At 50.6% G+C, this 22836-nt stretch overlaps 10 protein-coding genes across 10 annotated transcripts; 6 read left to right on the top strand and 4 right to left on the bottom strand.

The window, feature by feature from the left end:
* Positions 1-28: 28 nt before the first annotated feature.
* Positions 29-1321, bottom strand: CI109_106185 (uncharacterized protein; the record flags this gene model as incomplete). The annotated part of the gene is made up of 1 exon (XM_032004948.1): positions 29-1321. The coding sequence occupies one exon, from the start codon at positions 1319-1321 to the stop codon at positions 29-31; it is 1293 nt and encodes a 430-aa protein (XP_031860747.1).
* Positions 1322-2758: 1437 nt separating this feature from the next.
* CI109_106184 (uncharacterized protein) lies at positions 2759-6364 on the top strand (the record flags this gene model as incomplete). The annotated part of the gene is made up of 16 exons (XM_065967789.1): positions 2759-2952; positions 3037-3077; positions 3138-3201; positions 3256-3280; positions 3329-3915; positions 3973-4118; positions 4169-4297; positions 4354-4415; positions 4470-4553; positions 4610-4644; positions 4694-4770; positions 4832-4845; positions 4903-4941; positions 4997-5060; positions 5117-5453; positions 5506-6364. 16 exons carry the CDS (start codon positions 2759-2761, stop codon positions 6362-6364), a joined length of 2757 nt encoding a protein of 918 aa, XP_065823861.1.
* A 2129-nt stretch (positions 6365-8493) lies between these two features.
* Positions 8494-10709, top strand: CI109_106183 (uncharacterized protein; the record flags this gene model as incomplete). Its single annotated transcript, XM_032004946.1, has 5 exons — positions 8494-9334; positions 9392-9452; positions 9509-9637; positions 9691-9757; positions 9813-10709. The coding sequence occupies 5 exons, from the start codon at positions 8494-8496 to the stop codon at positions 10707-10709; spliced, it is 1995 nt and encodes a 664-aa protein (XP_031860745.1).
* A 453-nt stretch (positions 10710-11162) lies between these two features.
* CI109_106182 (uncharacterized protein) lies at positions 11163-13469 on the top strand (the record flags this gene model as incomplete). The annotated part of the gene is made up of 4 exons (XM_032004945.1): positions 11163-12692; positions 12751-12956; positions 13017-13135; positions 13210-13469. The coding sequence occupies 4 exons, from the start codon at positions 11163-11165 to the stop codon at positions 13467-13469; spliced, it is 2115 nt and encodes a 704-aa protein (XP_031860744.1).
* A 235-nt stretch (positions 13470-13704) lies between these two features.
* CI109_106181 (uncharacterized protein) lies at positions 13705-16161 on the bottom strand (the record flags this gene model as incomplete). The annotated part of the gene is made up of 15 exons (XM_032004944.2): positions 13705-13988; positions 14061-14114; positions 14180-14366; positions 14428-14463; positions 14523-14611; positions 14667-14762; positions 14831-14864; positions 14929-15153; positions 15223-15305; positions 15356-15471; positions 15529-15736; positions 15801-15857; positions 15919-15954; positions 16017-16044; positions 16102-16161. 15 exons carry the CDS (start codon positions 16159-16161, stop codon positions 13705-13707), a joined length of 1593 nt encoding a protein of 530 aa, XP_031860743.2.
* Positions 16162-17035: 874 nt separating this feature from the next.
* Positions 17036-17760, bottom strand: CI109_106180 (uncharacterized protein; the record flags this gene model as incomplete). Its single annotated transcript, XM_065967788.1, has 2 exons — positions 17036-17092; positions 17368-17760. 2 exons carry the CDS (start codon positions 17758-17760, stop codon positions 17036-17038), a joined length of 450 nt encoding a protein of 149 aa, XP_065823860.1.
* A 341-nt stretch (positions 17761-18101) lies between these two features.
* On the top strand, positions 18102-19272 carry CI109_106179 (uncharacterized protein; the record flags this gene model as incomplete). The annotated part of the gene is made up of 5 exons (XM_032004943.1): positions 18102-18122; positions 18192-18380; positions 18445-18498; positions 18549-18840; positions 18890-19272. The coding sequence occupies 5 exons, from the start codon at positions 18102-18104 to the stop codon at positions 19270-19272; spliced, it is 939 nt and encodes a 312-aa protein (XP_031860742.1).
* Positions 19273-19596: 324 nt separating this feature from the next.
* Positions 19597-19866, top strand: CI109_106178 (uncharacterized protein; the record flags this gene model as incomplete). Its single annotated transcript, XM_065967787.1, has 1 exon — positions 19597-19866. One exon carries the CDS (start codon positions 19597-19599, stop codon positions 19864-19866), a length of 270 nt encoding a protein of 89 aa, XP_065823859.1.
* A 125-nt stretch (positions 19867-19991) lies between these two features.
* On the top strand, positions 19992-20357 carry CI109_106177 (uncharacterized protein; the record flags this gene model as incomplete). The annotated part of the gene is made up of 1 exon (XM_065967786.1): positions 19992-20357. One exon carries the CDS (start codon positions 19992-19994, stop codon positions 20355-20357), a length of 366 nt encoding a protein of 121 aa, XP_065823858.1.
* A 219-nt stretch (positions 20358-20576) lies between these two features.
* Positions 20577-22683, bottom strand: CI109_106176 (uncharacterized protein; the record flags this gene model as incomplete). The annotated part of the gene is made up of 11 exons (XM_065967785.1): positions 20577-20584; positions 20654-20682; positions 20742-20750; positions 20903-21042; positions 21091-21159; positions 21202-21937; positions 22053-22143; positions 22194-22215; positions 22266-22448; positions 22507-22598; positions 22650-22683. 11 exons carry the CDS (start codon positions 22681-22683, stop codon positions 20577-20579), a joined length of 1413 nt encoding a protein of 470 aa, XP_065823857.1.
* Between the last annotated feature and the right edge of the window lie 153 nt (positions 22684-22836).

Raw genomic sequence — 22836 nt, 5'->3', positions numbered from 1 at the left:
TTCGTCGAGCTGGTCTGAGATGGAAGCCTCAGTGGTATCTTTGGAGTGATGGTTGTGTCCGAGGTCGTAGCTTGGCTTGGCGAGGCTCAATCGTGGATGGTCGGGTCGAGTGGGTCGCAGTCCCACCCAGAGATACCATTAGTGCTGAGGAAGTTGCCGCTAGCTCCTTCGTGTGATCGCCCGGGAAAGCCGTAGAGGAACCTGCTTGATCATTGAGTGCTGCAGCTATCTCGAGGCTGTGTTCGTCATTGCCTGCAGAGTTGGGAAGGTTTCGAGAACTAGGCTGAGTCTCAATCTTTCTACCGTAGGAGATCACTTGTTCGATACCCTCGTTGGCAAGCTTTAGCGAGATGTCGTCAAAATACCACCTAATGGCAGCAGTCTTGCTTGGTGACGCTGAGATCGCCACACCGACTGAAACCTCTGTGCTTGAGCCCTTGGAGATTGGCTCGATCGAGGGATTAACTGTCGTATGTCTGAGTGGTACATGGGCTTTCTTGTGAGAGATGGGCTCCGTAGGATTTGTGATGACTATTGAGGGTGGAGAGTGTGTAGTGTCGGGTCTCTCACTTGTCCTATCGTTCCGGGGGACGATCGTAGGTGTATCATTCAGAGCCAATCCTCTCTGCTCGATCGCTGGTGGCTGATCCAGCTGCTTTCCCTCGTCAGAAGATGCTTCGACCTCAGTGTCTTCGTCCAAGGATCCCATCGAGCTGAGATCAGAATCACCAGCCCAATTGATCGCTTGTTTATGATGAAGGATGTTTCCCCAGGTCATTTCCCTGTTCTTTTCAGGATCCTCATCATTGCACAAAGTGGGACTGAGTTGCCTGAGATCCGGGTCGTCCGATGGATCTGATCGAGTGTTGTCCTTTGGGAGTGGTATTTTGCCGCTGTAGACCATCTGATGCTTGTCCGAGCCGTGATTGTTGCATTCATCCTTGTCCTCTGGAAGAGGAGTCAACGACGGGCTTCTGTCCATTCGTCCTCCATCGAGCCGAGGTCTTTTCTTCGGTGGTGGAAGTGATGATTCATCGGTGTTGTGGGCCGAAGATGTTGAGCTTGAAACGGTCCTTCGGGGGCGAAGGGAAGATGTCTTGCTCGAAGTTGAGACTTGATGATCGTGAGGAACCGTTCCAAGTGACCTTGATCTTCCACGCTTCCGAGGGTCACTCTCTCGTCCTGACCTAGAATGGGTTCGTGTGGTGGGAGCGGTCGGGGAGACTGATGAACTTTCTTCAGGAGGAGGAGATGATGAAGATGAATTCCGATGTCTGTTACGAAGGAAGTAAGATCGTGAGAGACAAGGGTCGAATGACATTGTAGGTGAGGTATTCTTCGATGAATTTACCGAAGGAGATAAGACACAACAAGAACCAGTGCAAGAAGGTACAGCGAGGTCGAAAGAGGATGTAGATTGAGGAGTCGACCTTTGTATGAGAGGAAGAGACACGAGGAAGAATGATTGGTTGAGAGACAGACAGTCGCGCAAGCTGTCCCGGAATGATTGGTCTGTGCGTGTGCCACTTTCTAGGTGCTTTCTTGTCGACGCTGTTGTAAATCCGTAGTATCTAGGCATGTTAGTCCCACTGAGACTTAGAACTGTCAACAATAGTAGCAACAAGGTATGTTATGCAGGACAGCTCGCCGTCAGTGACCACACCGCCATCCCCAGAGACCCCTCTGATTCTATCGCAAAGCAAATAACGAGTTCAGCTTTCTGTTTCACGGATGGTCGTCCAGTCGTCGAGTATCTCCGAGTCCACCTCGATGACAGCACAATTAGTGGGTGATACGTTATCTCGTTGTATGCCTAGGACCACGACAGAATGGCAGAGAACCGAACGATCTCAAACGTTACCATACCTTGATTGACATCTACTCTGAAGTGAGCTTAGCCTTATCTCGGCTATTGGCCGTTCAATCGACCAATGAACGACATCCCATTAGTGCGTCAGTGTGAATTTGTGCGTAGTCGCCAGAAGTACGCTACCGTGCGCGAAACATTCACTCAGCGATAAGCCGCAAGCAATCCCTTATCAAAAGAGCAGAGAGCGAGATGAGACAAGTTTCGTAATCCAACTTGATACAGTGGAAGCAAGGGAGCCGAAAACCTAAAACACCCTACGAAAACAATTTAGTGGATGAACGGAGCGCATCCCGCAATTCTTTCTCAGCTATCTATCTCACTCACTAGAGGTTCCCCCATAGTAAACACAATCTCTCAACCTCTTTCATCTTGCCCATTCACAACCTCACATTCGCAGGAATTATATAGGCCTAAAACCCGGTGCACACTTCTCGTTGTGTATTTCTACGCACACAACCCTCATCTGGACCCGATCAGACCGGACAACGCCGCAATTCATTGTTTTCGCGAGTGTCCACCATCACTTCGTCGCCGGAGGCTTTCTTCTGAACGATACATCACACCACCACCTAGTCCAATACCCTATCGTTCTAGAAGGAGAAGGAGAAGGATCAGAAACGCAGAATAGATCACGAGTGTGTGTTTTGAGGGTCAATCGTCTTTGTCAGTGCACAACGGGTTATCGGGTAATTTGGGGCAAGTTGGTTGATCTACCCCACATGTCACAACAAAGGTCCATCACTGATCAATCGATCATATAGTTGACATTACACAGGATACTGCCTCGTAGTCTTGCTCCCCACATCACATCATATCCATCAATCAGCCTTCACCATCGATTCCATCCGTCCACACAATTGTCACATCAACATCACGATCCTCTCCGACATGGCCGCTGCCAATGGTCAAGCGTCTGGCTCATCCAGATCAATGGCACCCCCACCCGTTCCACCTCCGAAATCAGCGCCAGCAGTGGACGTTGGCAACTCAGCCAATGGCGACGGACGAGTCAACCCGAGTGCTGGAAAGCCAGAAAAGGAGAAGACGGGCAGGCAGAGCTTCAGTTGTGCTGAATGTCGACGGTGAGTGACAGATCGTGCAGATGGACTGGGGTGGCAAAAAGCTGGGTGTTCCCCAAGGAGCTGATCGCCTATTTGTAACTCTAGACTCAAGCTCAAGTGCTCGAGAGAATGGCCCTGTACTTCATGTGAGTGTCTCAACTTCTCAAACGTGAACCAATTAAGCTGATAGATACCTCCCCGCTCAGGTGAGAAGCGAGGATGCGCGCAGATATGTCCCAATGGCGAGATGAGGACTGGCAAGGGAAAGAGGCGAGTTATGTATCTTGTCTAGACCGAATTCTGCTGACGGCGGATGATCCACAGACTCATCCTGGCCGATACTGCTGAGGTGAGTGATCACATGTCTATCTGCAGGATCTCGCTAACTCGGCCGCAGCTCCATCAACGGATATCCATCCTCGAAGTCGCTCTCGCCCAAGCTCACGCCAAGACTACCAATGTCCCTCATCCTCTGCTTGAATCGCCCTATCTCTTCTCACCTCGCGATAACGCTGCCACCCATCCTTATTCTCGACCATCAGTCAAGCAAGAAGCATCGAAAGTACCGTGGGTAGGGGAAGACGAGCTACTACAAGGAGCGTTCGGAACCTTGACAATCGGTCAAGAAGGTCAGGCAAAGTTTGTTGGTAGTTTTGCGGGAAGCGAGTATCTGCGTGATGGCGAGGAGTCGGACGACGAGAATGGAAATGGACCTGAAGGTCATTTCTCAACACCGAGATCAGGTCACAACACGACGCAGCAAAACCCGCTCGTGACGCCGCCTGCGACAGCAAGAGGTAATTGGGCCGAAGTACAGCAATCGCTTCGAGAGGAAGATCAAGAGCCAGGGCTTGGACTCCACTCGTCCCTCTTCGCGGGGGGAGAATTGCAATATGATATAGAGCAGTTACGGGATCAGCTGCCAGATTACGATTTGGAAGGAAGAGCGCTGGTCCAAAGCTACTGGGAGAACGTCAACTGGCAGTGAGTATGAGATGTGTATTCAGTTGACTGTGACTAACTCCGCGACCATTTCGTCAGATACCAGCCTATTCCACGAGCAATGTTTGAGAACGACCATACGCTTAACGCGTATGATACCGAATCGCCTCCTAATCCTCACAAGCTCGCTTGTGTCTTCCTCATCATGGCAATCGGGTCCATGTTTGATCTAAATCGTCCACCTTGTGAGTTCGCTCGGTCAGATACGAAAAATCGCTGACGTATTGATATGCAGTCCATCCTCGCGGAGAACAATTGTTTCTCCTTGGTCGAGCTTGCATCAGCACCCTAGGTATCGAACATGCTAGTCCCGCAACAGTACAAGCCTTGCACCTCATGGGCACCTACATATTGAATGACAAGCGTGAGTTATCTATCTCTTCCATCGGTGGTTGGCCATACGCTCAAAGCGTAATTTAGGGGGAAACGGCGCAGAAGTGTTCTGGCCAATTCTGGGGACTGCCGTCAAGATCGCCCAAAGCGTAGGTTCTCCTCCTTGGACTGTCGTCGCGGTTGGACTCACGTATATATTGCAGCTCGGACTCCACCGTGATGGATCACATTTCGGTCTATCCCAGTATGAAATCGAGGAGCGGCGAGTGGTATGGTGGGAGCTAGTGGTGGGTATAGCTTCGGCGTGTGGCAGTACACCTGCTGACAAAAGAAATGGGAACAGACATACGATCGCTTACAGGCTTTGTGTTTCGGACGGTGAGTACAATCTTGGCAGTCTTCGCGGATGTATCTGATTGTGACTTAGACCTTGCTCAACGAGTTACAAATGGTCCGACACCAAGATGCCCGAGGTTCCGGAGCTTGTAGGAGATGAGGATGGATGTGAGTGGCGTTTCTTGTGTGACGACTCCTGATTGTCACTGACAAGCATGTCTGCCCATAGTCCACTATGCCAAGGTACGATCTGATCCATATAGCCTTTCATGTACGAGCTAACAGCCCTCGGGTTCATAGTACACGTTGATGGGCTTGATGGAGCGGGTCAACGAAGTGGTATGTCCAGCCAGAGCATGGTTGATCACCCTTAGCTAACCATACTGATATTTAGCAAACTCAAACGACTGCCGTTCCCTTTGCGGCTGTGACTCAGCTGGACACCGAGCTCCGCAAAGGTGGGCCTGCCTACTTCTTTAGTTGACCTCACTTCGTGCGCTGACGAGGTTTATAGTCAAGGAGAGCTTGCCAGAGGTGCTTTTGCCCAATGTACCCATCCAGGACCTCCCACTTGATGCCAACGTACACCCACATCTCGTCATCCACCGACTCGGTATCCGACTTCAGGTAGCCCAGATGCGGCTGCTTCTGAATCGACCCCTGTTCGCTCGGGCGTTGAAAGAACACACTGGGGATCCTTCGCAGGGCAAGTTCGGTTCAAGCTTCATCGCGCTATTTGAGAGCGCACAGGACATTGTGCAATTAGTGAAATCACTGGTCATCTATCATCCATCACTAGTTGCCAGGTGGTGGTTCTTCTGGTTCCATGCGTTCTCAAGTGCTGTCTGCTTGTGAGTTAGCTGGCTCTTTTGAATGGAGCTATGGACGCTTACGTCGAAACAGAGCCGCAATCGCCATTCGCGCGCCGACTTGTGCTTTCGCCAGCCCATCCTTCCACAGCATGTCCATCGTTTGCGACATCTCTGCCGCGGCCCGTGACGGCTGTCGAGCCAAAAAGGGACTGCCCATCCTCTTGCGACTTCGTAAAAGAGCACATCAAGCACTAGTCGCGGCTTCTCGATCAAAAGGCAAAACATTTGCAGACGGTTCCGGCGAAGAGGATGACCTCAGCCATCTGGCTGGCTCGGTCAAGTTGAGAAGGGTTCAAGCACCACTTCACAAACGGTCTCTTTCCAGTCCCAGCGGTGTAAACCCGGGTGTAGCTGGTCCCTCGATTGGGGATGGTACACCTTCGCCTGGTTCCGGTGGATCTGTGGCCACATCGGTGACTCTGGCGGAAACGGGTGTCTATGACGGTGTGGTTCCTCGTTTCCCTGTCGATCGGTCCATTACGTTGCCAGCAAACCACTTCGTGATGAGCCACGATATCGCTTTGGGAACGGCTTCAACCTATGTAACGGACGATCCTCAACTACGATATAATGCCGGGATCCCATCGTCATCGTGGACCAGCAATAACGCCGGCGAGCAAATGCCGGGCAGATCTCCACCGAGTATCTCGAATGCGACACACGCGAGTCCGGACTACAGTCTCTCGATGGGAGTGGATATGGATATGTCTATGGCACTAGGGATAGATCGGTCTTTAGGTATCGGGATGGGTCCGACTGGTGGAGGAGGTGAGACGGGATACGGTGGCGTAGTTCCCGGTGGTGGTGGTCAGGCAGGAGGATACGGACCAGATGGGGAGATATTTGGATTCGATTTCGAAGCGTTTGTGAACCAGATGGGAGGTGGATAGATATATGATTTGGACAATAGAATTGGTAGTTGATGTTTTTGATGACTGGTTGTATCTTACGTATTGTTTATCGTTATGTTCGGGACTATAATGATTTATGCGTAGAGTTTGTTGGATGACGATTGGATGATAGGAGCGTTGCATGTTATTGAATCCGTCCAACGTGCATGTTGGCATGAGCAGTACAACGCCAATCATAAAAGGGGGATGCATGGAGATATACTGTATAATGAGAAGGGAAAGGGGATTTAAACAAAGGACTACGTACTATTGTATGATCTACTTGGGTGGACGACCTCCACTGCATTTACCCTGAAATTACCCTGAGAAAATGACAAGAGTTTGGACACACAAAAAGGGGAGCAGAAGGGGGCGTCGTTTTAAATCACCACAACGCAACGATCACTCGTTCAACTCTGCATTCCCGGTTAGCATGGTCACTTGGCACATCAATCCATATTCAACTCACTTTCACAAAACATTACATATCAACACATCACTCCTCTCTTTCGCTTTCGTAGATAGTGGTAGTCAATCATCATCATAGCTCTGCCATCTTGTACACGAAAGATCACAAGATAACAAAGATCAAGGATCGGACGAAACAAAGGGCAACAGAAAATAATAAAAAACGAACGGACCGGTGAGTGACCTCTTCCACTCGTCATATCATTGTTGTTCAACATTTCGCAACACACTTCTCGCATCCACTCCTATGCCAGAGATACATTACTGGCAGGGTACTGGGCAGTGTGTTTGACTCGACGCGTTGCGCAGCCGTTGAACAATCTTGTGACACGGAAGCTGGTCAACCTGTCATTTATTTCTTCGCCCCTCGCTTCGTGTTTCAATCATTCAAATTAGTGCTGATCCTTTGCATAGAACTACTACAACATCGCCCGCTTATCGCTCTCCACACTATCGTACTTAAGCATCATACGTGAGTGTGCAGCGACTCTTCCATATGTTTTCTGTTTCGTGTCTGCTTTATACCGGTGTGATCGCCCTCCACCTTTGTTTTCCGTGTGTGGTTTGCCTCCCCTTTTTTTTCCCTTGCGCGCACTCTTTTGCATCCATCATCATTATCAGTGCATGCTGTGCTCTGCGCGTGCTGGTAGTGAGTATGGATGCATGCTCTTTCATCTGACACTTGATGAAGCAAAGGTGTATGCGAGAGGCCTCCTCGGCGAACACCAAGGAGGGGGGGGTCGTGCAGATTGGTTGGGTGGTGGACGGCGGAAACCTCCACCTAAGCCCGAACTTGTCTCGTTACAAACGATCTGCCGGGTTATTTTTTTGTTCCAAGTTTTTTTCCTGTTCTTCTCGTGTCTCACTTCCACTGCATGTGCATGTGCATAACGTCCTCGTCATCTCACATACATATCGTTTGATGCTTGATTGCATTACGCGAGGATGTGACGGAAATTGGCATGTTGTCGTCGTCTCCTCTATTCCATCACCCAAAGTATTATCTCATCTGCTTTAACCTAACTATCCGTTGATTAACCCGATCTTCCTCCTCTCGTTCCTTTTTTCAGAGTGCGGTAACTGCTTCTACTCGCACTGTTTTTCTATTGTTATTCGCTTTTGTCTTCCCCCCACTTTTTATTGTGGTAATCCGTTCCCTTTTCCCTGGATTCCCAGACTCCTTTTTACCCTGAATCCTGCTATTCTCGGCCTCATTCGGAGTTTGGGATGCGAGCAAAGGGTGTGTACAGTCAATCCACGTGTCCAATCATTTCACAGTTTAGATTACATAACATCTCGGCGAGGCGGGGCACCATTCCCTTTCGGTATCGCTTCCTTTCGGTTGATCCAAGGGGAGAGAGACTCTTCTTTGCTTCGTTCTACTCTACACACAATACACACTGCTGAGCCTTGGGTCGTCACCCTTTCACCTCCTTCCCCATCATCGGCCTCCCTTCCCCATCTCGCTTTCTTTCTGTCTCCTTCCTTTCAACAACATGTCATGGCTTTTATCATTCCCTCATTACTTGCCCTGACCATCATCAACAAATGACATTATTGTGACTTGCATCGCATCGCCGACTTCAATATATCTGAACTGACAAAACACCACTCAATAGCATAGATCGATACTTTGTGCGCCTGCTTACTTAAAACCTCTCATGTCATCATCGCTTGTTCTGTCTCCTCCTCCACCTATCGCATCAGTCTCCGAATCGTCCTCAACAACTTCGCGTGGGCACCGGTCAAGCAGAACGACATACCCCCGACGTGCACGCGAACATCCATCTATATCGCCTGTCCCCACCAACGCATCTTCGACAGGCATGTCGACGCGATCTCGACGCAGCTATTCGAGAAGTCTCTCGCATGCCGGCGGATCGCCAAGCAAGCAATCTTCGCCAGAGAAGCGATCGATGACCAGCTCCAGCAGTAGGAAAAACACGGATATCAAAGTAGATGGCGAGATCGACTATGATGACTCTGAAGCCGCTGCACTTGGTCTCGAGCTTGGAGAGGATGAAGAGACACTCGAGCAGGTCATCTTCCAACCGTTGAGAAAGAAGCAAGAACAGACCATAGTCAAAAAGGAGCAAGAGGAAGAAGGTGAACCGGAAATCGACACAATTCTTGATGCCGGTTCTCAGGCTGAGGAAAGCGTTCTCCCCCTGGAAGAACCCGGAACGGATACGCCAGTCAAGAAGAACGTTATCCGCTTAGTCTTAGGGCGGAAGAGAAAGGCAGAGGGAGAAGAGGAAATTGAAAAGGCAAAGGTGGAGGAGCAAGAGCCAGAGCAGGAACAAACCGAAAACGTAGTAGCAGAGGAGAAGGAAATGGACACTGAGAGAGGAAGAGAACAAGAGAGGGAGGAGGACAGAGCTGAGGAGTCTATTCACGGCGATGAGAGAGCCGACTCTCGAGACGACGACAAGCACGACGAGAGGCATGATGGACCGAGACGAATGCCAAGGAAGAAAAGAAAGTGGTTGAAGAAGGGCGAAGGTGAGTCGACGCAGCCACGTCCCGTTGTGTCGATGGAGTTGACGAAGCTCGCTATAGTCGACCCCGATGATCCAGTCGCTGTCGCAAGGCAGAGAGAAAAGCACAGAATCATTGACGAGTAAGCATTTGCACCGTACTTCTCCGAGTGCATGTCTCTGATGTTTTGTGGTACAGAGCGATCGAGAGTCTCGATAAACAAGAAGAGATGCTGCTGGCCGATTCTCATCCTCAGCTATTGTGGCTTTGGGCCGAGCTAGACAAGCGCAGAGATCTACAATTGAAATGGCTAGAAGCGCGTCATGAGTGAGTCGAGGTGACAGAATGGGAGGGCATTTGGCTGACGGATTGTCACACAGAGCTGTCATCGATGACCTCGCGACTATGCGAGATCACGAGAAGAGCGCGACCAAATCCGACTTCAAGGTTGGTGGCCCATTGTGCCCGGATAATAGCGCCTAATTGCTGACACACTTTACAGGTTAAAAGAGCTCAACTCGCCAGTGACATAGTGCGAGATAACAGACACAAGATGGCACGCATAAGTGCGGAGAGAATCGCGTTGAAACGCAACCCGGATTGCATGCCAAATCTGAGAGCTGGGAGGGGAGGCGGAGGATGGTCGATCTCGGACAAACTCCTTTTATCTACCGGTGCTCAACAACTCACTCCGATCGAGGTCCATGGCGAAATCAAACAGCGTCCTAGTATCCCTCGGGGTATACAGTCGATGGACTATTCGGAGATCCAATCTGATCGGACGAGAATGGGCGCAGTACGCGAAGCGATAACCAGGTCACCTTCACCCCCACCTTCAAAACCACGTGTGCCTTCCGGAGCGCCTCCATCTGTTTGGATCGCACCTCAACATAATACCAAATCGCGTCATACGTCGGTCAATCAACCCGAATGGACGCATCAGAAACCTCCTGAACAGCAGCCGCCTCCAGCTCGTTCCTACAACGGCGCATTCAGACCACCACGCGATCTCGACGCTCATCAATGGAACGCACCTCCTGTATTTCGACCCCGATCTCCCGAAATCATACATGCCCAGCCGAAGAGGGTTGAGCAACATGCTAACAATCATCACCATCATCATCGATACGATCCACAACCATCACACTATGATCCTCGTTCGCAACACGATCATGACTACGACGCGAAGCTAAGGCGGGACAGATTACCTCCCCCTCCACCGATGCCGACGTCAAGATCTGATGCTTCTCGATACGGCTACTGGCCTCCTCCATTGAACGGAAGCTCAGCTAGTGACAAGAACGGCAGGATGTCGAATTCGACTCCGTCATATCACCATCCGTATCTCCCCAGACCACCCGTACCTCCACCATCTCTAGGCCTGCCGCCTAGGGCATAAATGAATACATCCGGACATAGTACCCCGAGTAACCAGCAACACGCAGCTCGATCATCTACTTGGACAACAGCGACCTGGTAGCACCTATGTGATTCAATCTCAATATTTGCCATTATCATTACCCTTTGTCATTCTACAGTTATTTCTCGCATCTTCCCATCTTTTGCATATATTTCGTTCAGCTTGGATGTCAGAATCAGTCCGTGTGCATAGGAGCTGTACCCAGGAGGCATTATAGTGATAGTGTCGATGTCCAATGGTTCATGCATGGTCTCAAAGACAAAACTGAATGTGCGTTTTGGAGGGTGATTCCAAAACGAGTTAGGCGCACCGCGTTTATCGTATCACGTCGATCGGGTGTTTTACCGTCGTCCAAGATTATTTCTGGATTGCATCTATCTATTGGCCTTGTAATCCTCCTTATTTCATACCAAAAGTTGTATCGCCACCGACATGTTCCCTATCTCGAGCTATGGGCATGGGCCGACATCAACGAGGGCTCTGCATCGCGCTCTCAAGAGAGCCCTCAATCGCTCACCCAGACGCACGTTACACCTCGGTCGACCTACCCCTTTTCCTACCGACTCTAAATCGGCTCTAGCTTTGTTGGCAAAAGCTGGATTCACAAATAAGATCAGCGCGTTCTCTTCACCGACAGTATCAACGTTATATGCGTCTGCTCCCGGATCCTCTTTTGCTACTTCACGGAAGGGATTTCATACTTCCCGGTATCGCAACGCTGCTTCCCCTTCCGACTCCCCCTCTTCCCCACCATCAAAACCTCCCAGACTACCGAGATCCTCGAAACACCTACGACGACTGCGAAATCTCTTCTTCCTCCTCGCTATCCTCTCAATCCTATATTACACCTTCTCTCCCTTCCGACATACTGTCTTGGCCTCGGTGCGATGTGCGAGACTGATGCGAGCGGTGTTGCTCGACGTGTACGATTACAAGCAGACGTTTGCTGCCGAAGAGAGACTAGGAGCGCCTGGACGAGAATTGACCGTGGAGGAAATACAAACGAGACGACAGGCGAGGAAGGATTGTCATAAGCGGAGCGCGGAGAGGATGTTGGCGGCGTTGAAGAAGAATTCAGGAATCTATGTGAAATTAGGTCAACACGTTGCGGCTGTTCAACTGTTACCTAAAGAATGGACGGATACAATGCGACCGCTACAGGATCAATGTTTCCCAACTCCTATTGAAGAAACGGATGCGATGCTTCGTGCGGATCTAGGAGGGAGAGGAATCAACGACCTGTTCACCGACTTTGACCCTCGACCCATCGGAGTCGCCTCTCTGGCCCAAGTGCACCGTGCCATCGACAGAGGAACAGGAAGACCCGTCGCTGTCAAAGTCCAGCATGCCGACTTGCAAGAGTTTGCCGCTGTAGACATGGTCACTGTCAATTTCGCTATAAATTTCGTCAAATACGTCTTTCCCGATTTCGAATTCAGTTGGCTCGGCGAAGAGATGAACGAGATGTTACCTCTTGAGATGGACTTCCGCCATGAAGCTTCAAACTCTGCGAGATGTGGTAGAGAGTTTGCCCATCTGAAGGGCAAGACGAGTCTTTATCTTCCCGAGGTGTTTTGGGCAGAAAGAAGATGTATGGTGATGGAGTTCATTGAAGGTGCGAGGGTAGACGATCTGGTTTATCTTAAAGATCACAAGATCGATAGAAATCAAGTCAGTCAGGAATTATCAAGAATATTCAGTCAGATGGTTTACATCAACGGACATTTCCATGCCGATCCACATCACGGAAACTTGCTCATTCGACCGAAAGCAACAAACTCCTCCAGTCCGTTCAACTTTGACGTCTGTCTGCTCGATCATGGACAGTATTTCGACATTCCAGACGATTTGAGGGTCAACTATGCCCACTTCTGGCTATCGCTCATCAAAAAGACATCAAAGAAGACAACGGCGGAGAGGAAATACTACGCGAGATTGGTGGGCAATATTGACGATGAGATGGTGAGTAGAATGCACGAGAGGTCAAATCCGGGAAAGATGACTGATTTCAATTACGTAGTACCCCATCCTTGAGTCAGCGATCACGGGACAGATAAACATGGCCGACGACACGAACACCACCGATATTTCGGGAGACAAGCGACCGACCTCGCTGCTCGACCAGAGGACATACGATGAAGACTCGATCAAAAAGCTGCGAGGAGCGTTGATGGAGAAAGAAGGTCTGATCGTGTCGATCTTTGAGCTTCTTAGAACCGTTCCAAAGTGAGTGACCTGCCTCCTCCTGCATGGCATCTCAACAACTGACCAATCATTCAACGGCAGACGTCTTTTGATGATCCTCAAATTGTCCGACTTGCAAAGATCGCTTGATCAGAGTCTGGCGACGACCCACGGTCAGAGTAGGGTATTTGTGATTATCGCCAGATATTGCGCCGAAGCTGGTGAGTTTCGAATCACCCTCCCCGTAGTCTTGCTGCAAACTTTGAACCTGCACTGACCCTTGTCGTGTTCATAGTCTGGGAGGCAGACGTCGTCGAATTCCGCAAATCATTACGAACCACCGGTCTGTCTTTCGGTATTTTCCGAAACTTTGTTCGAGCCTTCTTCTCCCATGTGTACTGGAGTACAACACTAGGTATGGTAGAGACGGGATTGGACGTGAGAGCCCGATGGGTCAAGATCATATTATGGACGAAAGGCTTAGGCAAGGGAGGTCTGAAACTCGCCGAAGAGGAGATGGCGGGTTTGACAACGAGAGTTCAGGCCACGGCGTAGTTGACCGAACGCGGAACGGAGGTTATATGGTTGTTGACACCGATAGATCGGATTGTGTTGTTGTGATTTTGCGGGATGCATACAGTATTCGACATCTGTCACTCTCTGCATATTGTGACGACCGGTACAATGTACAATTTGCACGCTACCTATAACGAGATGCCTTGTAGACTGACGACATACTCTGGGCAATCTTGAACAACGTACAAGCGCACATGCGATCTACTAGAAACGCTCACTCGATAGTGGCGATGGGTTCCTGCTTCCTCTCTACTCTCACTTCTTCCGGCTTGCTTTCACCCATGAGCGAGCTGATCCTACCCAACTCATGTCCGTCATGTTCCTTCTCCCCATGTTCACGTCGTGATCTGCCCTCTGCCTTGATGAGTTTTCGAATCTTGACTGATTCTTTGACTGGATCAAGACCGGAGAGGAAGAAGGCGTCGATCGATTCGAGTGGCACACCGGCTGTTTCGGGACAGAAGAAGTAGACGAGAGGTGCAAATGCAAAGTTGAACACTGCCAAGGGGGTGTACTGTATTAGTCAGGGTTCACGCTATATGAGCCATAGTGAGTGTGAGTCGTTCTTACCAGCAAAGATGAGGAACATCCGCCAACCAATGTTGGCAATACCGGTCGGAGTGACTGTGGAAGTGCATCGATCCTTCAGCTTTTCCATCATTTCTCGGTGCAATAATTACGAGACTAACCTTCAAGCATGACAAAGTCGAACAGCCATTGACAAGCGACACAGAGACCGCCACCCTTCGCTCGGTAGGTGGTCGATAAGATCTCGTTCGAATAACACCAGACTCCGGCCATCCAGCCCCATGTGAAGAAGGATTGATATAGGAAGATTGCGACCGTGGCGACATAACCGGCGGGTTTGGTGTCCAGCTGAAATAAGTGTATTATGTCAGCTGCACAATATCATCATCAGTATTGGCCACAAGCTCACCTTGACCATCACAGCCAGAACGATCATGGTGATACCCTACGTGATTTGTATTAGCACCTCATTGCTGGGTTGACAGCGCAATCTATGATACTCACCATACAGATGGCTGTCGTGATGAAACAGACCCTCCGACCGGCCTTTTCGATGAAATACCATGTCCCGAAACTCGCGATCAAGAACCAAACTGGGGGGCACATAGTGGGTTAAACAAGAGTAGTCACGATTGGAGTCAAACTCACCCTGGAGGAAACCAGACATCAAGGTGGATAGATGTTCACTGAAACCGACCGATCCTTCGAAGATGGTAGTCAAGTAGAACGAAAGAACAGTAGAACCTGCGTAGACGGGGAACGTCAGCCTAACTGAAAACAAACATTCATTCATGAGGAGATTAGCGACCTACCACTGAAAGGTTGAGCAATTTGAATGGCGCAAGCCTTTAGCAGCACAAACATCAGTAAATACAATACTTTCCTCTGAGTGACACATCAGTGGACGCACTGTGAGTAATCGCCGTTTCTCTTGCGATCCTCCTTCGGTCTTGCTGTTCCACGAGAAGATGTCACCCCATCCTGCACCGTGTTCCTGCTCGAATGCGATCGCTCGAGAGATGTCCTCCATCTGTTCGTTCACTAGGACGTCGTTCTCTGGTCTGTTGAGCAGACATGAGATGACTTCTCTCGCTTTGTCGTAGTTCCCATGCGCTATCAAATAACGGGGAGATTCCTGTGCAATGGGAAGAGCGAGAGTCATTAGTGACCGATTATAGGAGGCCGTAAACGGGGAGATACTCACCGGCATGAAAAGGGTCATAAGGGCCATGATACAGACACTGATGGTCTGTAGCGCGAACAGCAATCTCCAAGTGATATTCTGGGCTATAGCAAGAGTGTAAGGAGCAGGAAATCTAAAGAGGCATTTCGCTCACTAGGATACTGTTGAAGAAGACCGTAGCCCGCCCAATAAGCGATGAGTTGACCGATAATGAGGAAACTCAAACTGGTACAGATGACAGTACCTCGCAGGTGAGCAGGCGAGGTTTCGCTAGAGCGCACACAATATCAGTCCTGGACCCCGTCTGTCTCTTGCCTAGCGACATACTTTTGCCAACTGGGCAGAGTCGAGGTGATGCCTCCAAGTCCGATACCGGCGATGATACGTCCGACAATCAACATCGGTACATCCTGCGCTGCGATCTGAAGTACTGAACCAATGACCATAGGGACGGTGTAGATGAAGAGCAGGGATCGTCTTGAGAACCGTTCGCCGAATATGGAGACAGCCATGGCTCCGAAGAAACAACCGAGGTCTGTTCGTTTTGGTCACTCAGCAGCCACTTTGTCGAGCAAGAGAAGGTCAAAGGAATGACTCACCAAACAGACTGGTCACGGTACCTTGCATACTGGTGCTGAGGTTGAATTCGCGCTCGACTGTCCGTGATACATCTTTTAGTCTGTATAAAGATGCTTGCCATGCGAGGCATCTACTTACAAGCCGTAGTGGTTATGACAGCTCCCAAGATTGCATCTTTGTATCGAAAGGCAGTCAGCGTGGTGTCCACTGGTCGCAAAAAGAGATCTCTAGCTCACCATCTAGACCGAAGAGGATCCATCCCATCTAGCAAATACACACACGTCAGGATAGCACCGCCACGTTGCAGACAAACAAACCTACTCCTGCTGTCACAGAGATGGCGACGGGGAGCTGACTCCCCCGTAGTCCGAGGTAAGGCATGATCAAAGTGGCTCTGCTTGTGATCCTGTAAAAGCTTGAGAGATGAAGTCGGAAGGTCGGGATTGTCTTGTCACAGATGTAGTTTGTTAGTTAATCAACGCTTCTGTGAGCGATCAAACGTATCACCGTATTATTTATCAATTCGCCATCAGAATGTCAGTAAGGATTACCCCGCTTTGAGCCGTAGGGTACCGACATCATCCCCTCGTTCGCCCCGCAGAACGAGGGATCAAGGATGTTGCGGGGACTGTGCATAACATCCCGTTAGTCTATTCTTGGGCGGTAGCGTCGATCGAAGGCAGGAAGGGAGGGTCATCATCTCAAAGTGGTCCACCGACAGCTACTGTACTGTACTGTGAGCGAGCGGCATAGCAAGGTTCAACACGGTCAAAAAGTGATGTTTTAGACTGTATACGAGTGTTGTCATGGCGTCAATTTATGCTTGTGTGCGCTATAAATAGCTGTAGTCACCCGAATCATCAAAGTCAACAGAGCAAGCAGAAGGTCCAAAATAACCGGGCAGATTAGTAAACGTGGTCGACACGTTGTACACAAACTCGTCACAACCGGTGATTTGGGCGGGTTTATGTCATGCTTGCCGAATGTGGCGTCTTAACACCTTCCTCAAGCCGTTGTCACGTGCGAAGCGGCTCACGATGGGACTTTGAACGACGACGAGCAGGCGATCATCACAACGGACGATATACCAGAGACGACGGAGGGGTGCAATAATACATGATAAAGATCACTGGTTGCTACTTCTAATCTCAGTCACAATCTCCTGTGAACGTCTCTTCTCCATCCACATCCATTAGTTCTTCCAGACACAATACGGTCGATCCACCCTTCTCCACCATCCTTCCGTCCCTCCTGTTTAGAATCCGGGAGGGAGGACACCTTGAGGCTGACCTGGTTGAGGGCCTCCGAGGAGCTGTTTAAGTTGAAAATGACGATAGAGGACGAGAGAGAACGCAGAGACCGAGATCACCACGATCAGGACGAGATAAAGTTCGGTTTTGAGGAATGGTCAGGAGGTGATCGGGATGGTAGAGATCATGCGGGCAGCAGGTACGGTGGAGAGAGGTGAGGGGGACACCGATGAAGGAGTCAAAGGCAAGGGAGAGATCAGAGACGGGCCGATTAGGAGGAGGGAGCAATCTGTCAGCTATCGCTCGATGCCACTTTACTATCGGTCATAAGACGCACCTGTTGTTGACCCGCGCTCTGCATCTGCATCTCTCGCTCTTGCTGAACCACTCTTGTCTCATCCTCGATGGCCAAAGCCAAGGGCAAACCGACCAAGAGAGCACTGGTGCTGACCCACCAAGCGACGTTTCCGGCGGAGTGCACGCTCCACCATGCCCAGCTTGTAGCTTTTTGGTAAGATGAAACGAGCTTCGATCGGGTCTGAGGAGGTACGATATCCTTCAACGCTGTGATTCGCTCGTAGATGGTCTCGTCGGCGGGGGAGAAATCATCGTCATCGGAGAAAGTGGAGGAAACTTCAGAGTCGGTTTCGAAATCAGATTCGTGCTCGCCCTCTTGAAGAACAACCTCGTCGGCGGCTTCATCTCGGACTTCTTCAACGACAACGACCATTTTTGTTCGAGTGTTATGTGATGTGTGAGGGTGATTAGGTGATGGTTATATGTTATGTCGAAGGGAAATGATGGTGATGGAAAGAGACAATAGAGCCGAAAAAGCGAGGCGGCAGTGGTTGTGAATGATCAAAGTGACTAAAGTGGGTGGCGCATAAAAGATAACCCGTCATTCTGTTGTGAGTGTTTGTTGCTGCAACTAACCCCCGTCTCGTCACCTACAACAGCTAACTTGGACCACATATCTCTTGCAGTCGCAAACGACTGACAGACCATCATCCACACTGGCCCACCCTGGCGCCTGTCACCTTAGAAGATCCCGAAGCGGCTCCATACACCGCAATGTCGACGTTTCATTCCGCGGTGAGCTTGCCAACTTTCCTCTGTCCAACATTGTACTTTGCCTGACTGACATGCTATCGGTTCATGCAGATCACGACGGTGACACATAACATCCCGTCGTTCCTCCGTCGACCAGCGGAAGCTCTTATCGGGGAGCAATGTTATGGCGTCCTCGTGTACGACTTTGACATCACTCACACCGAATGCCTCAAGTATGCCCTGTCAAAGGGATTAGGATTCGGTATCGTCCTTGGAGGTGGTATTGTCAAGATTCCGCAGGTCGGTTTCGAGGAGACCGTCATTATCACTCTGCATGACACTGATGATGTGCCTGTGTTCTTAGATCCTCAAAATCGTCTCTTCTAGTTCCGCTCGTGGACTATCCCTTTCCGCATATGTAAGTGGCACACCACAGCAAGGGGGCAGAATGGCTGACATAACTGACAGATCCTCGAGACCGCATCATACGCTATCAACCTCGCATATGCCTCCCGTAACAAGTTCCCCTTCTCCACTTACGGAGAGAACTTCTTCCTTACTATCCAGAACGTCATCATTACCTTGCTCATCCTATTCTTCTCTGGACCCGGATCGGTTGGTTCTGGGTTGGGAGGTATCAATGCGAAGCCCCTCACTTCCAGAGGCAACGGGAACGCTGGCAAGGTCATCACGGGATTGGTCGTGACCGTTGCTTCCGGTTTCGCCCTTTGGTCCGAACGGCTTTGTCCCATGAGCTTGCGTGAGTTTCTCGGGGACTTTGCAAGTGCAGGGCTGACATACATTTATAGTCTCTCTTCTGCAAGCGGTCACACTCCCCCTCTCGCTTCTCTCCAAAGCGCCTCAAATCATGTCAAACATCCGTCATCATTCCACCGGAAACCTTTCCGCATTTGCCGTGTTCAACGCCTTGCTCGGCTGTCTCGCTCGTCTCTTCACGACCAAACAAGAAGTGGACGACCCTCTCATCTTCTGGGGTTTCGCCGGCGCAGCGCTATTGAACGCGGTCCTCGCATTCCAGATGATCATGTACTGGAACAACAGCGCAGAGGAGAAGGAGCTGAACTTGTCAACGAGAAGACATAGCGCGACGGAGAAGGGCAATGTCAGTCCGGAGAAGAGCGGTATCTTAGAAGGAGGAGGTGGTAAAAGATGGGCGAGAAAGCTTGACTAGATTGTATGCGAATCACATGTAGTGTTGGAGTTCTCGGAAGGGTCCGTGCGGTCTTTACTCACGACTCAAGGTCGCAACTAGCTTTGTTTTCCTGTCTTTGCAATCTGCCTTTCGCTTGGCTGACCTGTACTGACCGCGTCGTTTCGACTTTGATACATCGCTCACCATTCTCTCACCACTGACATCGTGCAGCCGTGGCGGATCCACCATCGCATGATCTACTAAATCCTTCTCGCCAAACTTTCAGCGATACCTCAAGGTGAATATCCCATCTCAGTCTGCTAGCTGGTATCCAAACTAGATCCAACCATTCATCTTCCAGCTATGGCTGCTAATCGTCTCTCGCATCCATACCCAAATTCTCAAACCCGTTCCAACGACGCGGATCCTCGACTTCAGACCCCTTCTGCCCTTCTCGCGGCTCGACCGGGAAAAGAATCGGCTGAAGATCTTCTGACCTGGTTCTCGGGAGAAGACCCAGAGACTCTCGCTGGCGTCGTCGGAATGATGAATCTCGACGATAGAGGAGAGGATACGATCGAGGATGGAGACAACCTCGATATCATCCAGGACCCACATACGAGAAGATGTTAGCGAGAGATCGTATGCTACCTCCTAAACTCGGTGGGAGATCGAAGAAGGAATGTCTCGGATCGGTCAACGCCAGTTGGGGACCGGAGTTGACGAAGGTGGATGATGAAGAACAGCTTCGAAAGGGGATGTTTGAAATATTGGAAGATCCTCCATCGAGGTCGACAAGCCCGTTCAAGACCATCGATGATACGAACGACGTGTCGTTGGAAAAGGCGTTGGAAGAGGCTTGGAAACGAGCAAGGAACGGCAGTGGTCATCGTGGCGACGAGCGCGATGGTGCACGGTTCCAGACGGAGACGGCATCGACGAGCAGCACTTCAAGTCGCGGACAGCACGACCATCGAAACCTCGAACGTGGTGATCGGGCCAGGCGTCAAATGAAGCGCTCCCATAACGCCAACGGCGCGAACTCTGAAACTCATTCCCCGACGACGTCTGCTCAAGGTGGACTGAAGCACGGCGAGTCTCAGTACCAGTCAGAGACCGTGTAACGAACACTCGACGACCGACTCGCGCCACGACAGGCGACTATAACCAGATCACAAATATCTTGGCCCCGAAATGTTGAGAGTTTCCCACAGAATTACAACTTTCAGTGACAACCAAGACTTGCTAGAGATACCTATCACCTTATCCAACAAATCCGTGCATCCAAATAGTGTACAATGTAAAAATGCAATATCCCTCGTGTGTCCTATAAATGAATACAATCATCGTTCTGCGATGAAAAGTGCAATTGCGGCCAGTATCCTGCGTGGTCTGTCAGTACGGCCAAACACTTAGAGACTCACGTGGAAAGGATTGGCATCATGATATCTGATCGTGTCAGCTTACGCGTCAGCAAGATTCACTGATACGTCAAAGTCTGAACCCACATTGTAATGCTAAAAAGCTGGAAAGAGTGTCCGCGGTACCTTCGGGATTGTACAGTTGTGTGATGACCAGCTGGTTGACTGATGCTGGTGTACCAGCGAGGAGGATAGCAACGAAGATCCGCACTGTAGGGTGTCAGTACGGCAGTTGTGCAGACACTCACTTTTGTCCTGCCGTGGGAACATGCCGGAGTGATCTCGTAAACCTTCTACCATGAAAACTCCGATAACGGGAATGATGATCACTGAGGGAGTTAGCACTGAACAAGTGGAAGTGAGACCCACTTTTAGCTATCGTCATAGCCTGCGCGTCCGGTCAGCAGGTGTCTCTTCACGGGTAGGGGCAACTCACAGTGATCGCGGCGATGGGCATATCGCTCCATTTCCTAGGGATTTTCAGCCGTGCGAAACTGGCTCCAAGCTGAGGACAATTTAGTACACGTCGACAACAAGAGAAACTCACGAGGATCAAACCGGCTGGGATTGTCATTCCACCAAGGAAGGATGCCGTATCTGTGATGAACGATAGAGGCGGGTTTCCATCCGGGGCGTTCGGGATGCGGGTGCCGGACCATCCGTCGACGTCAACAAAGAGCGCTTTGATGGGCTGGACCACGGAGCAGACGATACCGAGTACGATAGCGATTGTCAGGGGCATGAAGAAGCCTTTGACAATGCTGATGAGCTTCTGGAGTAGGGTCGGTTCGTGCACGGAAGGCGGAGGGGTCACAGGATGATGGTAGTTGTATGCTTCGCCACCATGGGCAGAAACCACTGGGAGGAGTTGATTGTTTTGGGTAGGAGGCGACGTGACACAGGGTTCAGCGATGCCGCTAGCTTCGAGTGGGGCGGTCGCGGGAATGGGTCGAGTAGACTCCATCATCGAGTGGAACGAGGACGCTCGAGACTTCTTTCGAGCGATATTGGCACCAGCGACGCCAGGTCGACCACGGTAAACCAAATCGGTGGGTTCTTCGCCGTCTTCTCCGTGGTCCGAGCTGGATCTCCTCTTGGTCTGAGTATCGGGATGCGACGGTGATTCCACTTTCTCCTCTTCCGAGGCGTCCTCCTCCTTCCTTGGGTGTACCAATCGCTTCATCCTTTCTAACCGAAGCTTCCACCGTTGCTTCAGGGGCGGGGGCGGACCTTTGCGCAGGTTTTCTTCCCGGAAGTCCCACGCGCAAAGCTGTGGGATTAGCCTTTGCGTACATTAGGAGGACTCACCTTGTGCAGTCCCAAAGGAAACAGGAAGACGTTCATGATCAAGACGAAGATACTAAAGGGTTAGCAGATGATGATTGGCGTGTCACTCACGAGACATAAGCGACACCCAGCTCGATGTCGGAAGTGGGGTCGAAAGGGGCCGACTTTGCTACCGTTTGTACAACAGCCGTGGGGAGGTTTCCTGTAGGCACGATCAGTCGAAGCCTAGTCTTGAGGCAGAATCGGGCTTACCCCAATTCGAACATGCTCCCATCTAACCTACGATTAGCGCCTGGACGGAATTAAACACACAAACACACTCACAACAAAGATGCCGTACTGGAAATCCGGCGGCACGTAAAACAGATCACGGATGATATATGCGAAGATCCATCCAGCGACCGTGTAGACGCAACCAACCAACACCAGAGGTCCGAAAGCTTTGATGTTTTCTGGTGTGAAGGCGGATATCATCGAAGCAAACACCAGTGCGGGGAGACCGACGTTCTGTGGAGGTCAGCCTGTGGCGTGGAGAGTGGATACGTACCAAACTCAGGATGCTAACACCTTTGGCGTTACTCGGTGCGAAGATGCCCCTCTTAGTTAGGACGTACCCAATGGTGATACAGATCATCATCTTGAGCGTAGGCGCAAAGGCTGGGCAGACGTCAGCAGAGGTTCGGCGCAGATGGGGGGCTAAGAACCTACCCTTGTAGATGATCTGCCCAGTGGTGGTGGACATGTTAGGCGGCGGAGGAGACGGGAGGAGGACTCAGACGGAGGCGCAACGGTTTGTACGCGGATCAGGACATGAAGAGTAAACGGACACGAGTGTAAAACGACTTGTAGATGTAATTTATGGATCGGATCACGAGTCCGAATAACGTAGCCATTC

This window comes from Kwoniella shandongensis, chromosome 11 (assembly GCF_008629635.2).
Source record: "Kwoniella shandongensis chromosome 11, complete sequence".
In the NCBI taxonomy this organism is placed as follows: Eukaryota; Fungi; Basidiomycota; class Tremellomycetes; order Tremellales; family Cryptococcaceae; genus Kwoniella; species Kwoniella shandongensis.
This window is presented reverse-complemented; position numbering and strand designations above follow the sequence as displayed.